This window comes from Lissotriton helveticus, chromosome 2_1 (genome assembly GCF_964261635.1).
Source record: "Lissotriton helveticus chromosome 2_1, aLisHel1.1, whole genome shotgun sequence".
Taxonomy (NCBI): Eukaryota; Metazoa; Chordata; class Amphibia; order Caudata; family Salamandridae; genus Lissotriton; species Lissotriton helveticus.
Window position 1 is genome coordinate 1,058,130,204 of NC_136059.1, and position 22,329 is coordinate 1,058,152,532.

The following is a 22,329-nucleotide window of genomic DNA, read 5'->3' on the forward strand; positions in this document are numbered from 1 at the left end:
AATATCTATTTTGTTCGACTGGAGTGACAATGCTTCAAGAGTTAGTGATGAAGTTTGATAAAAGATGTACCAGATAGATCCCAGATCCTGATTGACTATAGTTTTGGACGTTCGGTCCCTCTCAGGTTCCTGTTTAATATTGAGAGAATCGTTTAGAGTCGAGTCGATGTTTACTGGGATGTTACAATATTCCTTTATACCGGCCTCTACATTGTATTTCATCCTCTTATCGCTGTCAGATTGCACAATTTCCGATTTTTTATTTGAAATAGCACCAGGAGCTTGTGTGTTATCTTCGCTTATTCCGTTTACCCGTTTATAAGTTAGTGGTATTTTTTGTTGCCTGACTGATCGACTGGGTAATAAGATTAGAGGATTCATTTCTCAGTTTAGACTGTTCTAAACAAATTATTTCCGAATTTGTGACTTCATCGTTTTCTAACGTCATTGTATGCTCTGGGAAGGAAGAAGTTCTTTTATTCTAAATTGGCTATCCCGTCTGACTTTGTCCGAGTTTTCATGTAAATTTTCTCTTGTAAATCCTTCTACCATCAGATTGTCAGCTGTCTGGGCCATGCTTTGAACATTATTTTTTCGTATTTCGACCTTCACATCGATCGGAAACCTAGTAGAGGCTATTGTTTTTCCGGGTAACGTAGTCCTTTCTTCAAGCGACATCTCAGTGTTAGAATCCTCGACGGTCTCCAGTTCTTTTTGGACCATTTGACGATTGACCTTTGACGTAGGACAATATAATAATAATCCAAGGTCAGAAACTTCAGTAGACATTTGATCTATTGTTTGCATTGTTGTGTTGACCTCTACGTCCCCCTTATATGATATCATGTCACATACTTGCTTTTGCACAATTGGTAGTGAGATTACTTTCACATTACTAATAGGCTTGATAGGGGCCTGTAGAGTACTAATTTCCGGTTCAATTTGACCTGACATCATAGCCCCAGTTGGATCCGTCAAGAAATCAAATTTATGCGGGACTTTTAAGGATTTTTCGAACATCTGTTATATTAGGGTCTGGTTCGTTTCTTTTATTTGCGCTTTGGCTTTTTTTACTACCCTTGGTGCTTGAGCTTTTCGTGATCGTCGTATCGGAGGTCCAGTTGCCCTTTCCCTTCCTGAGCACATGCTTGATATCTCTTGATGTTACTTAGAATGCTGTTGCAGTGCTTGGGGCCCTCTAAGGGCTAAGGGCTAAAGTTGTTCCCGCCCCCTTCAGCGCAACTCAACACGTTCTAGGCAGCTTTAGTCACCCCCGAGTACTCCTCTAATGAACCAGCTCTTGTGGCTCTTCTGATGACCTAGGGCATGTGCATGAGGTTTAACAAGCTAGTTTTTACTCGGAGCTCTGAGCACCCAATGATGTCGCAAGAGCCTTTAGGTCCGGACCACACTTCAATCCCCGCTATGAGGGAGCTGCGGAGCAATATGAGACAATCTTGCTATTGATTGAGGGAGCCGCCACTTACTGGAGCATTACTGCAGACCTGCACCCCCACCGCTCCTGCTGCAGTTCCTTGCTGTGGCGTAGTTCACTCAAAACCGTTCTCAAAAACCTGCCGCTCTCCCTCCCCCTCTCTCTCTACTACTGCGGCCACCCAGGACTGGGTTTTCAGGTTGTTGGTCTGTGCCTCCTATGAGTTTCAGGTGTGGCTCGCAGTTCGTGGCTCACCGAAATTTATCACCACCGGGATCCCCACCAGGATTCCCCTCTGCACCGCCTCCACAACTGCCGCCTCGATTTTCTCCCCTTGTTTTTTTCACCGATACTCAGGTGAGGTGAGGCTTAAATAGGGCTCCCTGTGCAGAGAGGGCGAGCTCGCAGTCTAACTTTGACTGATTTGGCTGCTCGTCTCCCTTGCTTCACCGCCGCTGCCCTCACCTTGCTTTAAGGCTGTCTCTCACAGAACGGTCGCAGCTGCCTTGCCTTTTAACTGCGACGGTACTACGACGGCTCCCAGCACGGCGCGGCTCTCAAATCTCCGTACTGCAGTACCGCCGTACATCAGCGCCGCCGCCTCCTCCGCTACGACCACAGCCTTGGCTTTCACTGTGACGTTTCCCCGCGGCTCCCAAGCGTGAGCGACGCGGCTCTCAGCTCACAATACTCAGTGCCGCCGCTCTCTCTCCTCCCGCTGGGTCCACGGGTGCAACTGCTCCGCTCCGCTCTCTGCAAGACTGAAAATCAGGACTGGAACCATTACCACGAATATTAACATCCAGCTGCTCACCATCAAAACCACCTTCTTAGTGCTAATAACCTCTGCCAGGAGGGTGGGCGAACTGCAGGAACTGTCATCACAGCCTCCTTACCTGACGATCTTACCGGATAAAATGGTGCCCCGCACAAGGCATCTTTTCTACCTAAGGTGGTAACACCATTTCATTTGGGGCAGTTGGTTACTCTACCTACTTTCTATGCACCTCTGTACCCTTTTCTAAGTAAGAGGAGCGTCTCCATCATCTGGACCCAAAAAGAGCGTTGTCAATCTACCTCAATAGAACCAAAGAGTTCTGGCTGGATGACCAACTGCATGCTATCCAAAAGATGACTATAATCTGCTGGGTTATCCTCTGTATCAAAATCTGTTATGCCTTAGCGTAGAAAGATCCTCCTGAAGGGCTTAGGGCCCATTCCACCAGGGCAAAAGCGACCAACACGGCTCTCCAGCATGGTGTTACCGTTTCACATATCTGCCATGCGGTCAATTGGGCATCTCTGCACACATTTGTCAGACACTACTGCCTGTATTCCCTGGTTCACAGAGAAGGCCTGTTTGGTCGCTCTGTCTTGCAGGACTTCCTGGTCTAAAGCTTTCCACAGTCCCTCCTCCAGGAATGGCATTGCGTGGGTATCTGTTCAAAGGTAAGGAATCTGCGGCTAGACATCTCCATCACATGGACAAGTTAGTTAGTTTTGGAAGTGCCTTATATGGTAGAGACATGATCGAGCCGCAGATTCCTTACCAAGCCACCCACCCACCCTCACCGCGCTGCGTATTGGTTCTAGTGTCGAGAGCTTTTCCCTTCAGGGCCCTAGAAGTCTTTTTAACACACCACGGTCAGTCACTTCATGGCTCTGTGCTTCTGGCGTGGAAAGTCCTGAAAAGTACTGATATCAGCGCGCCAGAGAGGCGGTTATATTGATGACGTGGACATCACAACGAACACAGCCCCTACTGTGTCACGCAGAGTTGACCGACGCCACGTTCCGGTGCGCATGGGTGCTGCTATCAAAAATGTTCCGGATCCAGCCGGTCACCAGGAAGTTCAAAGGTAAGGAATCTATGGTTAGATGTCTCTATCCGATAACAACATTATAATCAGTGAGCAAAAATTGAGGGGGGGGGGGAATGTCAGAAAGGGCACTTTCCTGCATGCACCATATTATCAACATAAATGTGTTGTTACATATGCAGGTGGCTGCACTGGGACAGTACAGCAGTGAAAGATGGAGAGGGAGTTATTAATCACCTCTCTCTTTTGCTGAAACAGGATGCCCTGAATCTGAGAGGTCTTAACTTGTACAAAACATATAACCCAGGGTCCTTGTTAGAAGGCCTTTGCAGCTTGCACCATCCATGGCAATGACAGTCTCAACACAACCACTAACCATCACACACTTACAAGTGTGACAATTCAGACTATTTCAGACCCCCAAAGCTATAAAAATGGCTTGGGCAGGAGGTAGTGATAATTTTGTAAGTATATTGAATTAATAAACAACTGTTGCTGAGTTCATCTCTAAATTAGACAGACATTACCACCATGTGGCAGACTGTCATAAGTGCTGGTGCTGAGAACCGGAAACCACCAACTCAAATTAACAACCGCATATATCCAAAATCGGAACACCCCTAGGCAATGCTGTAGTGGCAACCTTCGGTCTGGTGGAATGTGACTGGAGGTCCTCAGAAGACTCCTTTCTGGCAACAGCACTGCATGAGTTTATGCACAGGATGCTGCATTTAAAGAAGGTTTGCTTCTGAATCACTTACAGCTACTTGGAACTAGCAAAGTCAATAAAAAGTTGGTATTCCACCCAATTATCCATAGTTTGCTCGAGGTAAAAGCTAAGGGCTATTCTGGGGTCCAACGGAAAAAGCTAAGCGGAGAGGGGCGGATCAGAGTGAAGAAGGCACAGAGATTGATGGACTGTCCTATATGGAAAGGCAACACCACTTTCAGCAGAAAGGAACCGTCAGTTCACAACTTAATTTGTCCATGAAGAAGGTGTAATATATTTTACTGATTTCGGAACCTACTCCGGATATACTATTAACTGGTTAAAATAGCTCATATTTGTACCAAAGGGAGGCCAGTCTGCTCTTCCTAGAGGATGCAAGATTACGATAGCTACAGAGGGATTCAAATATTTAGGACTGTTTATTACCAAAGACCCCAAATTACACTTCACATTTAATTTGTTACAGCCGTTACTGCGACTGAGACATGATGTGGAGCACTGGAATGCCCTACGGTTGTCATTACTGGGTAGAGCTGCACTCTTTAAAATGACCTTGCTGCCTCACTTCTTATATGTCCTTCAAAACTCGCCCGACCGCATCCCAGCGTCATACTTCGGAATGGTAGAAAGTGCACAGAGAACACTGCTCTGGGGGAATAGTCTCCCAAGAATGTAATTTCAAAAGTTGGTAAAGGGCTGCTATGATGGGGGAATCGGGCTGCCAAAGATTAAAAAATTATACTGGGCGGCGCAATGGCGGCCATTAATCAATTTATATACCGACCCCAGAACGACTTGGGATATGCCATGGATAGATGGCTCTTGCCCGGTAGCAATCACACACAGGCACTATATTTCAGACCCATGAAACTTCACCTTACCTGCCCCACAAAACACACAGTACAGGTGTGGCATTCAGTTCAGAAGAGTATGGGATGGAAAAAGACCATAATGCAAGCTACTCCGCTGTGGGACTCTGGAGAACAAAGGGCTTTGACAAGTGGGATACCATTGGGATCTCTAGGGTGAGAGACCTTTGGGAAAAGGGGGAGGTGGTGCCCTTCACGACTCTCCTGCGGAATCATGAACTGGCAGAAACAGAGAGATACCGATATCTACAGGTACGACATGCTTTACAGACAACGATCCCTACGGTAGAGAATCCCCCGACCCCCCCCCCCCAGAGGCCTCACCTCTCGAAGTACGAGTTACTTATCTACAGTAACTTTGTATCTGGTAGAGACGTTGTCTAGCCGCAGATTCCTTAACTTAGAATATCCCCAGGCGTCAGACTGGATCCAAATTCTTTTTTGCAGCAGCACCTCTGCGCGTTGGGGGACGTCGTCCATGTATGTGACGTCAGCGAGGTCATATAAGCCCCTCCCGGAACACTGGCATCAGTTTTCTTCTGAGAAACTTTTCCGCGGCACAACGCCGTGCCACCAACAACAAGCATTTGCAATGCAATAGGTCTCGCATTAGGAAAGTTTGAGCTATTGGTATTGTAAATTACAATTTTTTTTATTTATGTGTTGGTTTTGATAATAGCGAAATTAATAGCTTAGTCATTTACAATGCCAATAGTTTTAACTTTCGCAAATGTGACACCTATAGCATTTGTAAAGCAATATGTGTGGTATGTACGTGACTTAGATGTATTGGTATTACAAATAACAATGGCTTTTAATTTTTTTAATACTTACTACCTAAATAAAAGTTATTGGTATTTATAATGGCAATATCTTAAACTTTTGTAAATAACTTTTGTGAAGATTATGTTCAATGTATTTTACTGTGACGAAAATCCAAGAACAGAAGTGAAATATTACCATCTTTTTGTGACATTTGTAATAAAGCTTGAAAGATTGAGAGAACATATTTGAACCAGTTGTTGTTGAATGGTTGCACAGACTGATGCTGAGGTGGCACTGAAGGATGTTGTGGTAGCGACGAGTGATGCTGCGGCGTTCAGTGATGCTGTGGTAGCACATGGTGATGGGGTGCCCCTGAGTGATGCTGTGGTGGTGCTGAGTGATGCTGTGGTGATGCTATAGATAGATAGAGGGAGGGCGGTAGATAGATAGAGTGAGAGCATTAGGGCCATAGACAGATAGAGTGAGGGTGATAGACAGATAGATAGAGTGAAATAGATAGATAGAGTGAGATAGATAGATAGACAGACAGACAGACAGACAGACAGACAGATAGATAGATAGATAGATAGATAGATAGATAGATAGGGGGCGATAGACAGATAGAGTGAGGTCGATAGATGGATAGATAGAGTGAGGGCGATAGATGGATAGATAAATAGGAGTGAGGGCGATAGAGTGAGGGAGTGAGGGCGATAGAGTGAGGGCGATAGATAGATAGAGGGCGATAGACAGATAGATAGAATGAGGGCGATAGATGGAGAGATAGATAGAGTGAGGGCGATAGGAGTGAGGGCGAGGTTGGCGGCTTTTTGCTAAGTGTAATTGTCATCCAAAATTACCAATTCCAAGCGGTAGAAGAGGGCCGGTTTTACTAAAGTGCGAAGTCTGAAAAAGACACATTTATGACAGGTGCAATCTTCTAAGCCAATTGAAACTGGACATTCAGTATATACTGAAAACAATGGTTTACCTGGAATTCATTTATACCAACTCTACAGTGTAGCAAAGAAATAGGTTCATGCATGCAATTAGCGTGGTAAATCCACTAATAAACTCTAGCCTTAAGGGTGTATTTAATCAAAACAGAAAAGTAGAGTAAACTACACGTATTGTGTAGTAATTTGTGGACCACATAGAAATTGTACAAATGTCACATACAAAGTGCTATAAGCAGACAAATCAACGAATGTGCACTGTGTCCGAAGGTGACAAAACATACAGAACTGAACAGGTGACAATTTTAAGTACAGGCTACAGCTTTCAATATGTGTTTATAAATACATGCATAAGCTCATCAATTAAAAAGGAAAATTCTTTTAAGGCAGTGATAGTGTGCTTTGGTGTCGATGGCGTTTCAAACTCTTTAGAAATGTTGCGCTCTCTTCAGGACAATGAGATAACTGGAACACCTGATTAAAAGTATAGCCACAAGATTGTGATTGGATGATGTAACCAGGATGTGTTAGAGTTCCCGTGACACACAAACTGTGCCTCACTCGGCTGGGCTTGAAACTGAGCAGTGTCTCGATGGGCAATCGATGTGTACTTCAACCCTTTGGGTCGGTCATTAGGGGGACAAAAGTCCTCTTAGTAATGAATATATCCCGTGTGAAGCTGGTGCACAATCTAGGCTGCCTCTGGATACAAAAAATTAGTACAAAGGCGGAAGTGGGAGAACACTGAAAGCTCAAGATCTCTCCTTTTCCCACCTTGGGACACAGCGTACATTCGCTGATTTGTACGCTTATTGCACCTTGTATATTACATTTGTACAATGTCTATGTGGTCTAAAAACTACAACACTATAAGGGTACTTACTATACAGTTGTGGTTAAATTAAAAATACACATAAGGCTAGGTAGGGGTTATTATCGGTTTTACAACATTAATTGCATGCTTATAATACATTTCTTTCCTAATCTACATAACGTGCATGAATAATTTTCAATGATGTCATAAATATACCAATTAGTGGTTTTAAAAATTGGAAAATCCTCACTATTTTTGATCACAGAATGTTTGTAAATATGATCTTGAGATGGTAAAGAATAAACTAACGCAACTTAGTTTCTCGTTAACTAGGCAGACTCAATCTCCCATCCGGCTGACGTCAGTACATTGATAAGGACGGTTACACACAACTCGTGTCACCAAGGATGTAATACCCAGTCCTTGTGCTTTTTCTTTCACAAATTAATGCTTTCCGGTGTTTTATTTCAATTGAAGCAATCATAGCGAGCCGGGCTCTAATTCGGAGAATGCACCTGGTTGCTAAATTAGAACCTCAACAGGGTGACCGGTTGCGTCCACAATGACATGGAGTCATCTGAGAAAACACGTTCGAGTATCAGTGAATTACTGAACGAATGGGCAACTGGTAAAGAGAGCTGTAATGGATACATCAGATATTTATAGCGCTAAGAAACGACAAAAATACATTATATAGCACTATATAAAATGAGTTATAGTTATAACAGAAGGCATGAAATACACGCCTAATTGTATTTCTTACCTTGCACGAAGTCTCTCTAGCCTGGGCCCGTATACTAATGTAAAAAAAAAAAATTTATGCCACAGTAGTGATCAGACTCACCTGCCGTACCCCTTAGTATGCCCTTCTCATAGATTGCGAATCCATGGCTGACGTACCGCCTAGACTCTAGTGGGCGACTGAATGCGATAGGGACTGGTGAGATCCTCGAAAGCCACTCCGCACAAACACGTGACAAGCCGCACATTTGGCATTGAGCATTGCCAGATGTCACAACGTTCTGACTGTCGCCTGCATGCAGCATTAAAACATTAACCCACCAATCTGTTTTTTTGTTTCCATGGAGGTGGGATTAAAGTCCAAATCGACAGTCACGTGCAGTAGGGCGCAACATAACTACTATGCATGTATGTATGCTATAGGTATCAAAGGTGACCAATCTCAGATGCCCTTAAATTAACAGCCAATCAGATACCGTGACGCAATGTAAAGATAGATTTACAGAATGCATACAACCAATTAATTCACTATTTTGATGCCTGGCTAAGTCACGGAAACACATTAATACTGCATGGAAAGGTGAAAATCAAGTTCCAATGTGCTTTCGAACTAATGCAATATTTGGAAAATGTACCTGTATTGGACAGGTGTGACGACTCCTCTGAAAGCTCGTTTGCGCAACAAGAGGCTTTGGGCAGACAGAAGCAGCAGCTTCGCCGTGAAATGGATAAAAAAAAAACAAGCGGCGCAAGTGATATGTTGTAAGTGAAACCGATATTCCAACTTTGAAAGAGTAGTGATAGTTGCTTTGTGAAAATAACACAGTATTAGATCAGAGTTTGCAAACAGCCCAACGTTTTATGGTTAGAGCGGCTTGAGGGTCTTGTAAAAGCTCGTTTTAAACCCATGGCAATTACAACAAGCTCTCGGCAGTGTGTGGTGGGGGCGGGGGAGCGGCATTGCGTGGCGGGGGAGCGGCTTCCTTTGAAGTCAAATGGTTGCGATGTGCACACGCCCGGCTCACATGAACTGTAGGCAATCCGCCTAGAAAAGCCTATGGGTGCATTTATGAAAGCCCCTACATAATATCTCGCCAACAAGCATTGCTAAAGCAATGCCTGAGGCTCAACCTAAAAACTGTGAAAGTATGGGAACAGTGTGTGAAGGATGAAAATCAGTGAAATAAGAAGGAGGATGGTGCAAGACACCACCATAAAAGACAGAATCAGACACTGTCTACATATTAGTGAAAAAGCGAGAGTGGAAGCAAGCTGTGAGAAGAACCCCGCAAAGCGAAGCGTAGACCCTTCCCCAACTGCGAGCAACAAGGGAAGAATATCTCAATAGACATAAAGCACAAGTTACTACTTGTTTAACGATATATCTGTAAGAGACATTAGTTAGTATTAGATTCCTTACCTTAGAATATCCCCAGGCGTAAGACTGGATCCGGAAACTTGTACGCAGCAGTACCCTTGCGCGTCGGTAGGCGTCTTCTGCGGCTCCGCGTCCGTCGTCGGCGCCGTGATGACATCGTCGGAGTACTTAGACGCCGCCTCCGCGTGCTGACGTCAGTTCTTAGACACAGCTTTTCCGCGCCAGAAACGCAGAGCCATGTTAAAAACCAACACTGGTGCCATTGAAACTAGGGCCCTAAAGGGGAACAACCCTAGCCCTAGATATTGGTTCGCAGAACGGGGAGGATGGGTGGGTCGGTAAGGAATCTAATACTAACTAATGTCTCTTACAGATATATCGTTACACAAGTAGTAACTTGTGCATCTGAAAGAGACACGTTAGTATTAGATTCCATACCTTAGAATAGATACCCCAGCAATACCAACCCCGGTGGTGGGTCTGCGAACCAATAATCACACCAGAAAGTCCTGGAGGACGGAACGGCCAAAGAAGCCATCCTCCGGACTTGGCTGTCCAGGCAGTAGTGTCTTGCAAACGTGTGCAGCGATGCCCACGTAGCTGCCTGACAGATGTCTTGTAAGGGCACTCCCCGGCCCAGGGCAGTTGTAGTCGCCGTGGCTCGGGTGGAATCAGCCCGTAATCCAACAGGGGGCTTCTTTCTAGCCAAGGAGTAGCATGCCTGGATACACAAGATGATCCACCGGGAGATGGTCCTCTTGTGCACCGCTTTCCCCTTCTTAGTGCCCACGTAACCAACAAAGAGTTGGTCATCCACCCGGAACTGGCGTGTGCGGTCCAAGTAAAATGAGAGCGCACGTTTTGGGTCCGTGGTGGAGCCGCTCTTCCTCTTTAGAGGGATGCGGTGGTGGGAAGAGGGTTGCCAAGGTGATAGACTGCCCGATGTGGAAGGCCGTGACAACCTTGGGCAGGAAAGATGGCTTGGTACGCAACACCACTTTGTCCGGATGGACAGAAAGGAAAGGTGGAGTACAAGAAAGGGCCTGGAGCTCACTCACTCTCCTGGCAGAGGTGATTGCAACCAGGAAAGCAGTCTTCAAAGTAAGAAGGTGAAGAGGACAGTTGTGAAGTGGCTCAAAGGGAGCTCACATCAGAAACGTAAGAACCAGGTTCAAATCCCACTGAGGCATCACAAACGGAACAGGAGGGAATGTGTGAGTGATGCCCTTTAGAAATCTATTTACAATAGGGGACTTGAACAAAGAAGGTTGATCAGGCAGCCTCAGAAAGGCTGAAAGGGAAGAAAGGTAGCCCTTGATAGTGCCCAGAGCAGAGCCCTGCTGGGCAAGAGAAAGAAGGAAGAGAAGAACCTCAGAAAGAGGGGCAGCAAGAGGATCCACAGCCTTTGCTGTGCACCATGCCACAAATCTGTTCCACCTGCAGGCGTATACCGATTTTGTGGAGGGACGCCTGGCTGCCAGAATGACGTTACAGACTTCAGGAGGCAAGTCAAATGGCCTCAACTGTCGCCGCTCAATCTCCAAGCATGGAGGTGGAGACTGGACAGGTTCAGGTGGAGGACCGTCCCCTGCTGCTGCGACAGAAGGTCTTCCTGAAGAGGCAGACGAACCGGGGGATCGACTGACATACTGAGCAGCTCTGGATACCAGTACCTTCTCGCCCAGTCCGGAGCCACAAGGATGACTTGGGCCCGGTCGCGCTTGATCTTCTTCAGCACTCTGGGCAGAAGTGGTATAGGCGGAAAGGCGTACAGTAGACCGCAACTCCACTCGCGACGAAAAGCGTCTCAGAGCGAGTGCCGCCTTGGAAATTCTAACGCGCAGAACTGATGACATTGCGCGTTCTCTTCGGTGGCGAATAGATCTAATCAAGGCTCTCCCCATTGCTGAAAGAGGCCTTGCGCCACGTCCGAGTTCAGACGCCATTCGTGATCCATCATGCACCGACGGCTGAGCTCATCCGCCCTGGCGTTCAGAGAACCTGCCAGGTGTTGAGCCACCAGGGTCACGCCCTGGCGTTCCAGCCATTGCCAAAGGCGAAGACAAAGGATCCACGACCCCACCCCGCCTTGTTTGTTGCAGTACCACATGGCGGTGGTGTTGTCCGTGAACACCTGCACTACACTCCCCCGGACAGAGGGGAGGAATGCCTTCAGTGCCAGACGAATCGCCCTGAGCTCCAAAAGGTTGATGTGGAGCCGGGTCTCCGCCAGAGACCAGAGGCCTCTGATCTCTGCCTCTCCCAAGTGGCCTCCCCAGCCCTGGAGGGACGTGTCCGTCACAACTACGTGCTCCGGTTGGGGAAGGGAGAGGGATCTGCCGCTGACCCAATCGCGGTCCGAAAGCCACCACTGCAGCTGTCTCGGAGTGCCCTCCGAGATCAGGACGTGGTCGGATAGGTTGCCCTGATGCTGGGCCCACTGAAACTTCAGGTCCCACTGCAGAGCCCGCATCCGCCACCTGGCGTGATGCACCAGTAAGATGCAGGAGGCCATCAGCCCCAGAAGCCGCAGCGTCAACCTGACCGAAACCCGGGATAACGGCTGAAAGATGGGAATCAGAGCCTGAATATCCCGGACCCGCTGTTCGGGCGGATAAACCCGAAACCGCGCCGAGTCCAGAACCGCTCCGATGAAGAGGAGCTTCTGAGAGGGACACAGGCGTGACTTCGGTACATTGATGGAGAACCCCAGCTGGTGCAGGAGGTCTGCCGTCGTCTGGAGGTGGCTGACGACTGACTGGGGCGAGCCCGCCTTTAACAACCAGTCGTCGAGGTAGGGGAAGACTGAAACCCCTAACCTGCGCAGATGAGCTGCGACCACCGCCATCACCTTCGTGAACACCCGTGGGGCGCTGGTAAGGCCGAAGGGGAGCACGGTAAACTGAAAGTGCTCGTGGCCCACCATGAACCGCAGGTAGCGCCGGTGGGCAGGCAGGACGGGGATATGAAAGTAAGCGTCCTGCAAGTCCAACGCTACCATCCAGTCTCCTGGGTCCAGGGCAGCCAGGACCTGAGCCAGTGTCAGCATCATGAACTTCTCCTTCCGGAGGAAGCCGTTGACGTTCCGTAGGTCCAAGATAGGGCGTAGGCCCCATTTGCCCTTCTTGGGTACCAGAAAGTAGTGGGAGTAGCAACCACACCCTACTTCTGGCCCAGGAACGCGCTCGATGGCCCCCTTGGCCAAGAGGGCCGTAACTTCCTCCTGCAGAAGTCGCAAGTGATCCCCCGATACACGGTGGTTCTGCGGTGGCATGGCTGGAGGAGTCGCCTCGAAGGGGAGGGAGTAGCCCCTTCGGACGATTTGCAGCACCCACCTGTCCGACGTGACAGTGCGCCAGTGGAGGTGGTGATGGCGAACCCTGCCTCCCACTGGCGTCACATGGGCCTGAAAGCACGGACTAGGAGGGTTTTGAGGCGGATGCTGCGGGGCAAGGTGTGGACTGACCTCGCCGCTGCCCCCGACCACCAGGACGGCGGTTCCCACGGCCGCCACCGCGTTGGGTATTGCCCTGCGGTGCGTGGCTGGCGGCACGTGTGGGCGCACCCCTTCCGTGGCCACGAAAGGAGTGATAGGCAGCCGATTGCTGGCGCTGGCCCGAGAGGCCTAAGGACTTGGCCGTAGCCCTGGAGTCCTTAAAACGCTCAAGCGCATGGTCTGCCTTGTCGCCAAAGAGGCGACGGCCATCGAACGGCATGCCCATAAGCGTGTTCTGGACATCTGCCGAGAAGTTGGCGGACCTCAGCCAGGCGTGGCGTCTGACCGCCACCGTCGTTGCCATCGCTCTACCCAGCGAGTCAGTGGTATCCAGCCCACACCGGATGGAATACTTGGCTGCATCCCGGCCCTCCACAAGGGCTTGGCCGAGTTTGGCCCGTACCTCCAACGGACACTCTGGCAGCACTTCCGCGACCTTATCCCACACAGAGTGGGTGTAACGTCCCAAGAGGCAGGCGGTGTTAGAAGACCGCAGGCCTAGACTAAGGGATGAAAAGATCTTCTTCCCATACTGGTCATACCTCTTGGGTTCCCGGTCCGGGGGGCGGACGGGAATGCGGTCTGGGAATTGGAGGCCTGGATGACCAGGCTCTCGGGGGTAGGGTGGGAGGACAGGAAACATGGGTCGCCCGGGGCTGGGCGGTGGCGTCTGGCCACGTTCCTATCTACGGGCGAACCCGTAGCGGGCTTGGACCAAGTGCCCAGCAGAACGTCGGTCAAGGCCTCATTAAAGGGCAGCAGAGGCTCGGCCGAGCTTGACTGCGGTTTAAGGACCTCAGTGAGGAGGTTAGTCCTCACGGCCGCGACGGGGAGCTCAAGGCCCAAGGCCTTGGCAGCCCTCATCAGCACCACACCATAAGTTGCCCCCTCCTCCGATGCCACGGAAGGAGGGGAGACAAAACCAGTGTCTGGAGAGGTGTCCAGGCCACTGGCCTCCCCAAGGTCTCCTGCCCAGTCCTCATGAGACTGACACTCCCTGGTCAGAGGGTCCTCAGACCCCTCCCAGTCCTCTTCATCACCCATCTCCTGAAATTCAGGTTTCTCATCTAATGGGGCCTGTTCGTAGAGATGGAACTCTCCAACTGGCGTCTGGAGCAGCGCCCATCGGGGCCGTTCCGACGCCGGAACAGGAACGAAGGTGGAACCGGGGACGGCGCCGCCTGAGGCCGGTGCCGGAGGTGACACCTGAGGGTCCGACGCCGGGGAGGTCGTCAGATCCACCGGCAACGAACCAGATCCCGAAGGAGGACCAGCGGCATCCTGCGGCGCCGGGCCCGAAGGCGTCGGCGGCGTCGGAACAACTGGACCCCTTGGCGCCGGGCCCGAAGGCACCGGCGGCGTCGGGATAACGGGGACCTGCGGCGCCGGGCCCGAAGGCGTCAGGGCCGAAGCACCCGACGGCGTCGGGGCCGGATCCGCCGACCCGCTAGGGCTCCCAGACGGGTCCGCTGGGCCCGAAGGCGCCGCGGAGCCCGTCGGAGGAAAGAGTTTCCTCATGGCCATGAGGAAGCGCTCGATCTCCTCTGGCGACGCGTTCAGCCCAGGGACCGGAGGGTGTGGAGCTGCACGCGGCGCCCGCGACTCCGACGGAGCCGCGTGGGCGGTGTCACCCGAACCCCCGGCCGCATCGCGCGAGCGTCGGGGGGAGTCCGAGGAGCGATGACGCCGCTTGGACTTCTTGTGCCTCTTACCTGACGACGACTTCGACCCGGAGGAGTGCGGCCTACTCTCGGAGCTGTGGTGGCTCCGAGCCCGCGACCTGTCCCTCGACCTCCCATGGGATCGGGACCTCTCACGGCGCGGGGCCGACTGCCGGAGTTCGAGGCGCCTACGGGACCGCTCCCGCCTGGCTTTCGAAGAGAGGGGGCCCGGCAGTCGGAGCAGGCCTTGTCGTTGTGGTCGACGCCCATACACGACAAACAGACGCGGTGAGGATCCGTGACCGACATCAGCCGGTCGCAATCGTCACAATGCTTGAAGCCGGGCATCCCTAAAGGCACCGTTTCGGAGTCGAGAGACTCGAAATAGCAATCAAAAAGGATCAAAAAGTTAGTCAAAAAGTGACTAGGGTTACTGCTTTTTCCAGATCTGCGCTTGCTGGCGCGGAAAAAAGAAGAACTGACGTCAGCACGCGGAGGCGTCGTCTAAGTACTCCGACGACGTCATCACGGCGCCCACGACGCCGACGACGGACGCTGAGCCGCAGACGACGCCTACCGACGCGCAAGGGTACTGCTGCGCAAAAGTTTCCGGATCCAGTCTGACGCCTGGGGATATTCTAAGGTAAGGAATCTAATACTAACGTGTCTCTTTCAGAGTAGACTGTTATTAACATGTAGAACTGTGCCGTCCAGCAAGGACGGAGCCCAGAAAGAACAACAATCCACTGCAGGAAGGTATGAAAAGACTGACACTTCTCCTATAATAATGGAGGTCTGAAACAGAGCTCAACAGATCCCCAAAGAAGACGACTATAGAGGAGACAAGAGCCCTGAGTCAACAGAGAAGGCGGGAGGGAGAGAAGGCGGGAGGGAGAGAAGGCGAGAGGGAGGGAAGGCAGCAGGAGAAGAAGAGAAGAAAAAGATGAATCTCCCGAAGAAGGTGAATCAAAGGGCACCATCTTACAGGAAAGAAGCCCCTTGGAGGGAGTCAGCCGCATATGGCAATTCTTAAAGGGGCACAACAATGTGAGCACCCGTGAAAGAAAAACCAATGGCAACTGAAAAGAGGCAAATGGAGAAACCCACTTGGGAAGGTCCTCGCAGAACAGGGAGGATGGGTGGGCGTTAAGGAATCCGAGGCTAGACAATGTCTCTATCAGATACATGGTTACCGAAGGTAAGTAACTTGTATATCTGATAGAGACATCTAGCCGCAGATTCCTTAACTTAGAATAGATACCACTGCCATACCCCAGGGGGACGTGGGTCTGCGACAGAACAACAGAAAGTGCCCAAAGCACTGAGCCGACAACACAGTGACGGACAATGGGGAAGGCTGTGGCAGAACAGCCAGACAGCAACCCAAGTAGCTCGGAAGAGCAAAAGATAATGGGAGACAAGACGTCTAAAAAATGTCAGAATAGTGCTACATCATACTAGTACAAGTATGAGACGTAGAAACTGCACCAGCTATATACCAGAAGAAAAGAGACATATTCAGAGATCTCAAAGCCAAACTGGCAGAGAAAAAGATGTTTCCCCAATGTGTTAATGTGCCTCGATTCCCTGTCTGATGTCGCAGAAGGAAATGCATTGGGTTTAACTTTGCTGGTGGAAGCCTGAAACACCAATGTTTCAGGAATCAGGTGCTTGGTCAGAAAATCTGGGTCCCCAGGAGCAGGCCTCTGATATTTACAACTGAAAGACTTGCTGGGGGTCCCTAGGAAGTTTAGACTCGGTCACTAACAATATTTCTGCTAAAGCTTTGTTCAAATGCAGCGGGGCTCTGATGTCGCAGGCAAAGACTGCAAGATTTCAGTCAGTAATTCTGCCATAGTTACTATCATAGGTAGTTGAAGGTTCAGAATTTCAATTGCTCTGTAGATAACTAACTCAAAGGAGGCGCTCTTCTTTGAGTGGAACCCCAGTGGGGAGTACAGCTCTGTCTCAGGGAAGTATCCAGGCATTCTGTAAATCTAAATACAGGCCAGAATCAGTATAGTGAGGAGGGAGTAAGTTATCTGCCTTGTCTTTGCCATCCTCATCATGAGACATTTTGCAAATCTTGAATATTGTCCAAATATGATCGGTACAAGGCGACCAGCCTACTGAAGTTCTGGCATCGAGCAGGAGACTGGAGTCTTCCAAAGTTAGGGTCTGTGACTTATTAATAGTGTAACATGGTAGGCCTCGGAAAAAGGGGTTGTATTTGGAATAGGTGTCACAGGAGTGGAGTCCTGCACACTGGATCGGGTACAACTGACAAGGTATTTTGCATAGGAGTAGAGGCCCATGGAGACATGGGCCAGCCAAAGGCCCAATAGGGTTGTTCGATGCTGGAAAAGGCCCCGCCACCGGAAGTCCAACTGAGGACTCTTGCAGTTTCATAGAGCTCCGTGGCATTCCAGAGGGCATTGGCAATATCTGGGAAAGTTGCAGCTTGGCCTCCCTAAAGTCCTTTATCTGCTGCGGCATCAAAGAAGGCCTGGGGAACTACAGGCATCCTGTGAACAGCCTAACAGCAGTCGGACAACGAGGGCAGAGCAGAGTCTGTCAAGTGCAGACACGCACATTCGCTACAAAGCAGGAGCGAAAGGAAAGAGACAAATCCTATATGGACTTCTTCCTTTTGTGGTGACACTTGTCTCTTGACTGCATGTTTGACTTACCTGAAAATGGTGAGCTGGTGCAGGGCCAGCCCGCGACTTGGAGCAGGAGCAGGTCTGCTGTTTGGAGCAGGTCCTATGATAATTATTGCGCTCAGCAATGAACAGCTTTGCCTCTCATTTCCTGATGCCATTTGGGTACATGAGGAAGCATCTGTGACAGAACACTGAATCAATCAACATCTACTTCTTGCAGTAGCAGCACAGGTCGGAAGCCTGTGGTTTTTGGGGCAGACATTGTCTCTAGCATACTGTATGAGAAAACGAATGTGCTATTAGTGAAATACAGACAAAAGTTGGAAGACAAGCTCTGGATATGCGTTGAAGCGTGCAGAAAGAATGTTACTGATGTCAGTGTGCAGGAGTCGTACCTATATACAGCTCTGTGCCATCACTTCCAAAGGCGATGTGAAGCCGCTGGCTCCACGTATACGTGTGCAGGTGCAATTGCTGTCTAAAGTTCCTGATCAAGTCTGCCACTTGAAGAAATTAAAAAAGTTATGAATCTTTGATTAGAAATATCCATCAGAACAATTTTGTCAAACAGAAATAGTGGGTTTGTAGTGCTCAAATGTTTTCACAGTTGGCTTATATTAGTTAAAATTTCACCCTTTAATGAATCATAGTGAGTCATGGAAGGGACAGTCAGCACTGGGTGTGACTGTTGAAGCCATGTACGAGGGCCCTTGTATATAGCTCCCATTGATTCTAGAGTGCCAGCACATAGACGGGATAAGGGAACTGAATGAACTGGGCAAGTCCTTTTATGTAATCCACCTCACCACATTGGGTGGCGATGAGCAGTGACATATCTGTAAAATAAGTGCAATCCCTGCACCAATGGTCATCGCCCTAATAAAAGATGTGTACATCATTGCCACTGGATTCACAAAGCTCTGTCTATGACATTGTGACAAGTTATGCTATGGAAACGTTTTGTGGATTCATCCTGATGACTGGGAAGGGGTTCAAATGAAGAGGTGGCAAGAGCGAGTTTCTGAAAGACACTTTACATTCCCTGGTTACCCAAACCCACTTTCACAAATTCCCCATCTTTACAATTAAAATACAGAGACTGAAGTTATTTACTAGTTCCTAATGATTTAAGCGCCCACTGAAAGACAGTCATAAGACTCACAAATTAGATTAAAAAAATATATAAGCTGCAAAAGGGGCTTAAACCATAATCGACACCACATTAACAGGACAAATGACTTGGGGTAGAAACGTAGAGATAACTGAACAAATTAAACATAGGCAAAGAAACACTGATATGATGTTGAGGCTGTACAGAGAAATGTGATAGTGCTTTGATGCTGAATTTGATATACATGGACACAGAAACAAACATTCAAGCATATGAAACTGTGACACTTTTATACCAAATGACAACAGCAAAAGATATTACATATAAATCATATAAGTGAAGATAAAAAAGAAGCAACAAAAATCAAATGCAACCAATGTATGTTGTATAGGTTGTTGTTAGATTATTGATAATTTACAATAGAACTTATGCAACCAAAAGGGTACATTTAAAGACTTGAAGACAGGCAATACAACTTTGCTGTTGAAAATGGCAATGAATACTTTTTACCTTTTGATGCCTTGAAAAGTGCTGCTAGCCATGTCTATAATTCCACCAGTAGGCCTTGCCACTGCTCCCACCAAACCTTTCCCAACACCTTTGAAGAATCCAGCTGCTCCTCCTTTCTGTGCTCCTACATACACGTAAAACGAAAAAAGTAAGAAAAACCATTGAGAATGCTAATTAAGTGAAAATGTTTACCAGAAAAAAGTTAGACTGTAACACAGGTATTGCAAGCTTATCTAATTGACTTTAATCCTGTGCCTCCTGGCATTGTGATTTGTTTTCAAGACAGCATGTAGCTTTAACAATAGCTATGCAGCTGCATCATTTATAGATTCACTTTGTGTTTGTATTTCTGAAATTTTGTTATTGTATCATTGCAGTGATTGAAAAAGGGTATGCCAGAAATAAAACATCAACATGGTGTTTATGACAACACTTCAATGCTTCATGTGGCAGTGCTAACTTTGAACCAAAGTGTGTGTGTGGGGTGGGGGGGGGGGGGGAGTAGTGGTGTGTGTGTTTGTGTGTGGTTTTGAGGACTGTGTGGACAAACTCCACCTCTTTAGGTGGCGTCATAGATAACATCTGAATCTATAACTATGTAAGCACAAAGCATTTGCTACAGGTATTGAACAGTTGCACAAGTTACTTACCTTCGGTAACGATATATCTGTAAGGAACAGTAGTTAGTGTTAGATTCACAAGGATGACTTGAGCCCGGTCGCGACTGATCTTCTTCAGCAGTCTGGGCAGAAGTGGTATAGGCGGAAAGGCGTACAACAGGCTGCAGCTCCACTCTCAACGAAAAGCGTCTCCGAGCGAGTGCCGCTTTGGAAATTCCAACACGCAGAACTGAGGACATTGCGTGCTCTCTTCTGTGGCGAATAGATCTAACCAAGGCTCTCCCCACTGCTGAAAGAGACCTTGCGCCACGTCCGAGTTCAGACGCCATTCGTGATCCATCATGCACCGACGGCAGAGTTCGTCCGCCCCGGTGTTCAGAGAACCTGCCAGGTGTTGAACCACCAGGGAGACGCCCTGGTGTGCCAGCCATTGCCAGAGACGCAGAGCCTCCTGGCATAGGGTCCACGACCCCACCCGCCCTGTTTGTTGCAGTACCACATGGCGATGGGGTTGTCCGTGAACACCTGCACTACACTTCCCCGGACAGAGGGAAGGAAGGCTTTCAGTGCAAGCTGGATCGCCCGCAGTTCTAGAAGGTTGATATGGAGCCGGGACTCCACCGGAGACCAGAGGCCTCTGATCTCCGCTTCTCCCATGTGGCCCCCCCAACCCAGGAGAGGCGCATCAGTCACAGCTACGTGCTTCGGTTGGGGTAGGGAGAGGGATCTGCCGCTGACCCAATCGCGGTCCATGAGCCACCACTGCAAGTGCCTCGCAGTGCCCTCCGAGATCAGGACATGGTCGGACAGGTTGCACTGATGCGGGGCCCACTGAAACTTCAGGTCCCACTGCAGAGCACTCATCCGCCACCTGGCGTGATGCACCAGAAGGATGCAGGAGGCCATCAGCCCCAGAAGCCGCAGAGTCAACCTGACCGAGACTCGGGATAAAGGCTGAAGGATCGGAATCAGAGCCTGAATATCCTGAACCCGCTGTTCGGGAGGATAAACCCGAAACTGCGCCGAATCCAGAACCGCTCCGATGAAGAGGAGCTTCTGTGAGGGGCACAGGTGCGACTTCTGCACATTGATGGAGAACCCCAGCAGGTGCAGGAGGTCGGCCGTAGTCTGGAGGAGGCTGACGACTGTCTGAGGCGAGCCTGCCTTTAACAACCAGTCGTCGAGATAGGGGAAGACTGACACCCCTAATCTGAGCAGATGAGCTGCGACCACCACCATCACCTTTCGTGAACACCTGAGGGGCGCTGGTAAGGCCAAAGAGGAGCACGGTAAACTGAAAGTGCTTGTGGCCTACCGTGAACCGCAGGTAGCGCCGGTGGGCTGGCAGGACGGGGATGTGGAAATACGCGTCCTGCAAGTCCAACACTACCATCCAGTCTCCTGGGTCTAGAGCAGCTAAGACCTGAGCCAAAGTCAGCATCTTGAACTTCTCCTTCCGGAGGAAGCCGTTGACGTCCCAGAGGTCCAAGATAGGGCATAGGCCCCCTTTGCCCTTCTTGGGAACCAGAAAGTAGTGGGAATAGCAACCACACCCTACTTCTGGCCCAGGAACGTGCTCGATGGCCCCCTTGGCCAAGAGGGCCGTAACTTCCTCCTGCAGAAGACTCAAGTGATCCCCCGACACGCTGTGGTATTGCGGTGGCATGGCTGGAGGGGTCACCTCGAAGGGGAGGGAGTAGCCCCTTCGGACGATTTGCAGCACCCACCTGTCCGATGTGATGGTGCGCCAGTGAAGGAGGTGATGGCGAACCCTGCTCCCCACTGATGTCGAATGGGCCTGAAAGCTCGGACTAGGAGGGCTTTGAGGCGGATGCTGCGGGGGTGGATGTGGACTGGCCTCGCCGTTGTCCCCGGCCATCGCCACGGCGGTTACCATGTCCGCCGCCACGCTGGATGTTAGGCTGCGGCCCATGGCTGGCAAGACGTGTGGGGGCGCCCCTTCCTTGGCCACGAAAGGAGCGAAAGGCAGACTGCTGCTGACGCAGGGGCGACAGGCCCAAGGACTTGGCCGTAGCCCTGGAGTCCTTGAAGCCTTCAATCGCATGATCTGCATTGCCACCAAAGAGGTGGCTGCCATCAAACGGCATGTCCATGAGGGCGCTCTGGACATCAGCCGAAAAGTTGGCGGACCTCAACCAGGCGTGGCGGCGAACCGCCTCTGTCGTTGACATCGCCCTGCCCAGTGAGTCCATGGTATCCAATCCACATCGAATAGAATACCGCGCTGCGTCTCATCCCTCCGCGAGGGCTTGAGCGAGCTTCGCCTGGGCCCCTACCGGGCACTCTGGCAGCATGGCCGCAACCATAACCCACAGAAGAGTGGGTATAACGGCCCAAGAGGCAAGCGGTGTTGACTGACCGCAGTCCGCAGCTAAGGGACGAGAACAGTTTCTTACCAAACTGTTCGTACCTCTTGGATTCCCGATCCGTGGGTGCAGTCGGGAATGCGGATTGGGAAGTGGAGGCCTGGATAACCAGGGTCTCGGGGTGGGGTGGGAGGACAGGAAGCTAGGGTCGCCCGGAGCTGGGCGGTGGTGCCTGGCGACGTGCCTATCCACAGGAGGGCCTGTAGCGGGGAACAGCCATTACTACGCGGGTTTTACCACGTGTTGCTTTTACATCGCATGCGTTACAACGCATGCGATGTTACCACGCATACCATTACATCGCATGCGCTTTTACAACGCATGCAATGTAATGTGTAATGGCGGTGGCGGTGGCTATCCATGTCGTTGTGAG

General features: G+C 49.9%; 1 protein-coding gene across 2 annotated transcripts in view; it reads right to left on the reverse strand.

Annotated features, from left to right (window-relative positions):
• Positions 1–22,329, reverse strand: part of VPS13A (vacuolar protein sorting 13 homolog A) — a 2,196,319-nt gene that overhangs the window by 221,781 nt on the left and 1,952,209 nt on the right. For both annotated transcript variants that reach the window (XM_078675860.1, XM_078675861.1), the window contains exon 67: positions 18,950–19,073. In XM_078675860.1, the coding sequence (XP_078531986.1) occupies positions 18,950–19,073 (124 nt within the window). The remainder of the gene's footprint in view (positions 1–18,949; positions 19,074–22,329) is intronic.